This window comes from Siniperca chuatsi, linkage group LG12, assembly GCF_020085105.1.
Source record: "Siniperca chuatsi isolate FFG_IHB_CAS linkage group LG12, ASM2008510v1, whole genome shotgun sequence".
NCBI lineage: Eukaryota > Metazoa > Chordata > Actinopteri > Centrarchiformes > Sinipercidae > Siniperca > Siniperca chuatsi.
Window position 1 is genome coordinate 25,452,399 of NC_058053.1, and position 5,627 is coordinate 25,458,025.

At 40.3% G+C, this 5,627-nt stretch overlaps 1 protein-coding gene across 3 annotated transcripts in view; it reads left to right on the forward strand.

Moving 5' to 3' along the window:
• LOC122885034 (ras-associated and pleckstrin homology domains-containing protein 1-like) overlaps positions 1-5,627 on the forward strand; it is a 67,936-nt gene that overhangs the window by 53,614 nt on the left and 8,695 nt on the right. For all 3 annotated transcript variants that reach the window (XM_044215626.1, XM_044215628.1, XM_044215627.1), the window contains 4 exons: positions 2,874-2,995; positions 3,139-3,204; positions 4,091-4,234; positions 4,350-4,460. In XM_044215626.1, coding sequence (XP_044071561.1) covers positions 2,874-2,995; positions 3,139-3,204; positions 4,091-4,234; positions 4,350-4,460 — 443 coding nt within the window. The remainder of the gene's footprint in view (positions 1-2,873; positions 2,996-3,138; positions 3,205-4,090; positions 4,235-4,349; positions 4,461-5,627) is intronic.

The window sequence follows — 5,627 nt, forward strand, 5'->3', positions numbered from 1 at the left end:
TCAGACAGCACAGATATTCAGCCACAAAGATGTGAACACACACACACACACACACACACACACACACACACACACACCCCTCCCTTGGGAGGCGTGATGTGTGTTTGCCAGCACACACTGTACTATGAGCTTCAACTCCACTAACTCTTTGACAAACACACACACACACAGTCTTTATGTAGGTCCGGTGCAGTGATGCATGTGATCTAACCTACATCTTCAGGGCTTCTGCTGAACAGCCAGTCAGCATCGTTATGAAAGAGAGAGAGAAGGTAAAGTGTAGCTCGTTCTGCCACGTTCAGCCAAACCTAAACCTCTCGTCGTTTACACAAAACCATTTTCTAAAACCTGGGCTGAAGGCCAGGGTTTGGCCTTAGGAAGATTTTAAATTGGCCCGTGTTAATTAAGGAAATAAGTGGTGTCTGTAGCAGCGGAGGGGGGACAAACCCTTTGACAGCATCCCCCTACCCCCACACACACACACACACACACACACACACACACACACCAGCAGCACCCTGCTGAGTGCCCTTTGGCGAGAGACTGAATTCCTGTCACATCATAACCTCTGACCTCTCACTGCCTACCCTACAGGAAATAACAGTGGCACATAATAATTCTAATCATAATGAGAAGAACAGTTATTGTCATTAGTAGTAGCAGCAGTATTTGCTGTTATAGTAGTAATAGTGTTAGTATTAATTTTACTATTATAAGTATTAGTTTCCATTGCATGCCCAAATGAAAGAACGCATTAATCAATGTAAGAACTAAGGTGTTTTGTTCCTTATGATTATGATTACTGAGTTATTAAGCATGTTTCTCTTCTCACTAGCCTGCAGTAGAAGACAGACAGGCTCAGTATTGTCATCATTATTATAAGCATTAGCTTTTAACTTAAACATATTTGTGGCCCTTGAACTACAGGGGTAAACTGCTCCATCTCTCAGACTGATGTATGTAATGTGTGATAAATGATGACATACTGTAGCTGACAAGTAAAATGATCAGGGAAACTACTAAAGGTCTTGGATCTTTGCTTCATTCACAAAACAACTTTATAAGATGCTTAAATGAACAATACTATTTCTACTTAGTGTGCTGCTCATCTGCTTTGAATAGCTAGATTAATACTTTAGATATGTTTACCTCATATGTTCTTCATACAAAAAAAATCCTGGTACCTCAGTTATTTCATTGATTAATGCATTGTTTTTGCACGAGATACTGTTAAAGCTATGATCCATAACTTTTGGGTCATTCAAACTACAGAAAAGATGATTGAGCATCTAGTGTAGTGTTTTTGAAGTTGTTGGTATGTGAAACCAACCAAGGTAACATAAACAAGAACATATCATGTATTCACACTGTCCGCTGTACAGGTGCACACTAACAAACATAATCAACATAATCGATTATCAACAAATCATCAAATTACTTTGTTTCACTAACCAGTTAATTGAGTAATTGTTTCGGCACTTATCTTGTTGAAGGATTACAAATTCCAAGATCATATAATATGAAGCTTATAATTACTATCACACTGTCATAATCTTAGCTATAGTATTATTGGGAAATCTGTGTTAATGTGATGTAGTTGGACATAATAATTATAAGACATAAAATAGTTTCAGGTTAGTTATCTGTTAAAACGATATTCCACTTTGGATTGTTAGTTAATAAATGTATAAATGCTGAGGTACAGTAAGGTGTCAATATTTCAGAATGAGCTCTGTCACAGTGAAACTACATTATACTTACACAGGAACTGACTAAATACATCTGGCCCCAAATAACAGGCACTTTTTGTTAGTGAGGTCAACAAGTGGTCCAAATTCAATGTGGGTCACAGCTGACGTGGTTTTGTCCATTTCAGTCATCAGAGGAAAACATCTGAAAGGCAGCTGGGGTGAGACACTGAGTTCCAAAGAGAGGGAATGAGGGCAGCAGATTGCCATTAGCCATGTTGCCTCTGTAGAGCAGTGAGGAGACCAGGGTTATGAAGGTCCCTGCAGTAACGGTCTTCTTAATTTTCCAATTTCCCCATTCCCAAACAAATTAAAATATGTGCTTAAAAATCCCAGAAAGCATTGCAGTAGGACACCTTAAATCCTACTACGTTAGAGGCTGAACCTTGCAGACCTGTTTGAAGCAGTTCACTTTCAGATTTTGGATGAATGCAGCAAATGTGCTGCAGTGTTTTGTTGTTGTGGCTGCAGTCTTCTCTAAAAGGTTGATGACATTCATGGTTACTGAGTATTTAGTGCTATACAACAAAAAATGTTATTTCTCAGAAACAAAACTCTGCTGTATTGTTAAAGTATACAGGAAACCCACATAGTAGTACTACTACTTTAAAATGAGAACTCATAGTGGGAAAAATACCGGCTACACCCACTCCTCTCCTCTCCTCTGTTGAAAGTCATTATATAGCGACAGAGCAGATAAATATTTTCAAAGCGTAACGCATTAAAAAGCCAAAAGTGATATTTGTGGATTTAAGCAGCTTGTGTTTTGTGCAACAATCTTCATATTTGACTATTTTCATGCCAAGACACTAAATAAATGGTTTAGCACAACTTGGGGATACAGAAACACAGATGAATATGACAGCAACCTGACAGACAGATAAGTTACCTATCTGCATGTTACTTCAGTTTAAGAGTCATGCCAGTAACATTGTTAATACTCATAATAGGATTGAGTTGAAGTACCGTTGAAACACATTGGAGAAGCCGACAGAACAGGGCTCTACCTGCTGAGTGTCACTGCGAAGCACAGAACTAGATGACAATGTCTTACATTAATTCTACAGTACGTTCCAAGTAACTGAATTAAAGAAATAATAATAATATCAAATTCACTCTGTGCAGAGCGGATTTTCGAAGATCATGAGAACCTGGTGGAGAACCTGCTGAACTGGACCAGAGACAGCCAGAACCGCCTGATGTTCACTGAACGCATCGAGAAGTACGCTCTGTTCAAAAACCCTCAGGTGAGATGCATGCACACACGCACAACACATGCGAGGCATTACCAAAAGGCAACTTGTATAATTAAAACTATACAGATGTTTTTATATTGCTAACCTGTCTCTCCTGCTTCTCCTGTCTCATACTTGCTCCCTGTCTTCTACAGAACTATTTGTTGGGGCGTAAGGAGACATGTGAGATGGCCGAAAGAAACAAAGAGGCACTGTTAGAGGTTAGTTTGTTCTTTCCCCTCTTGCACACAGCTGCTTCCTCAAATGCATCTTCACCCACAAATCCTCTGGAAACTTTCCATCTCACAGTCTTGAGGGTGGCAACATGTAGAAGTCCAAGGCATGCACACACAATTTCAGTCTGACATGATACACTTTCACAGTGAGAAAGCAGACCAATTAGAGAGATGTCCATTTAATTCTGTTAAATAACGTCCTCTGTCGGATCCTCACATGCAATATTTAATCTTGTTTCACCTGACATGGCGCTCTGCAGCCAAACTGTATGGACAGGCTGCTACTGCTGTGGCTGAATCCAAATTTTACTTTTTATTTTCTAGTCCTATGCCTGCGTCAAACAGCAGAATCAGCCTCCCTTCATTTCGCAACAGATATTTGACCTGTGAGAGTTCTGATGCAGACTTTTTTCTGCACAATTAGCTGAAGGTGCTAAGGATAGTAATGTCTGTCAGTCAGCATGTCCCTTGGTCCAACACTGTGCTCCAGAGCAAGATATCTTGACAACTCACTAGCTAGTTATTCAATTTGTTGTGGCAATTCACGGTCTTCAAAGCATTAGTCATAATTCTGGTGAGCCCTGAACTTTTGTCTTTTGTTTGTGCCACAATCTGCCCAACACAAGGTATTTTGAGAACTACTGTCCACTCTGCATTTTGCTTAATAGCCATGTAGAAATAGATGATATTGGTATAAATGTCAGAAAAGCAGTGAAAATCCAACCTCTGTCACAGTAATGAATAATTCTTCACTACGCTGTAAACAAGTCAATCTGTCAACAAATTGTACTCATACGTTCTTTATGTGGTGTAGACTGAAACTGAACAAGTATCTGCTGTTTCTGTGTGTGTGTGTGTGTGTGTGTGCCAGGAGTGTTTCGGCGGCAGCTCAGTGTCCGTCCCCGAGATGGAGGGAGTGTTGTGGCTGAAAGAGGATGGCAAGAAGTCGTGGAAGAAACGCTACTTTCTGCTGAGGGCTTCTGGCATCTATTATGTTCCCAAGGGAAAGGCCAAGGTGTGTGCAATGAAAATAAGCTGAGAGGGCGATATGGAGAAAACAACAGGATTTGTTATTGTAAAACTGAAAAAAAAACAAAAAAAACCTTGAAATTCAATGTGTGTTTGTGCAGGCATCCAGAGACCTGGTGTGTTTTCTCCAGTTGGATCACGTTAATGTCTACCACGGCCAGGACTACAAGAGCAAGTACAAGGCTCCTACAGACTACTGCATGGTGCTGAAGGTAAACTCACACACACACACACACACACACATATATATACACTGCAGTGATGTGGTTTGGAATAAATTACTACTGTCTGGCTTGTGGCACAGTAGTCTTGCAATGCCACCTGGTGGTGTGACAGAGTAATGACACCTCTATTTCAAAGAAAAGACAACAATAGATAGAACAATAATATTTGTGTTTAATTATGGACAATAACAAGATTAGAAATACTAACTTAAGAGTGTTTGTAGCATCAATAGTGCCAGGAGTTGTAGTAGACCTCTCAGGTCGTCTGGGACAGGCCTGCTTTCTGTCCCCAGAGTCAAAACATTGCAGTCAACAGTCATATCTGAAACAAGCTCCCAGGAAACTGCAGGTCTGCTGCAACTCTGTCCTTTTAAATCATGGCTGAAGACTTTTCTGTTTGCCGCTGCCTTTTATTAAATCAAATAATGATTAATTTCTTACACTGCACTGTAACTTTTACTCTCCTGTTTTATTAAATTCAATTTTATTTATATAGTACCAATTCATAACAGAAGTTCTCTCATTGCACTTTTAGAGAGCAGGTCTAGACTGTATAATATTATTTACAGAGACCCAACAAATCCCACCATGAGCAAGCATTTGGCGACAGTGGCAAGGAAAAACTTCCTTTAAGAGGCAGAAACCTCGAGCAGAACCAGACTCAATGGTGGGCGGCCATCCGCCGCTGCCGTGTTAGGTTTAGACAGAGAGGGAAGCACAATGCAAATTCCACCTAGAATTTTAAAATAGCAATAATGTAATGGTAGTGGTAATATTAATATTAATAATAGTGATGACAGTCATAATAATAGCAACAGAGCCACTAACAACAACAACTGTAGTAGCAGTTGTCGAGCAGGAACACGGGGGCAGCAGGCGGTCCACAACCACAGATCCAGACTCTGCAGCTCCGGAGGCAGAAATACCTGCTGAAAGCGACAGAAGGAGAGAGGAGAGAAACGAGAAAGCACAGAACTACGAGAGAGAGAAGATGTTGAGTTAGTAACATGCAGTAATGGGATAAAAATGCATACAGATGGAGAGGGAGAGGAGGAGAAAGGGAAGAGGTGCATCATGGGAAGTCGTATGTGAAGAACTTTGAATTGCCTTGCCTAGTAATAGTACTAGTAGTAATAACACAACTAGTAAGTATCC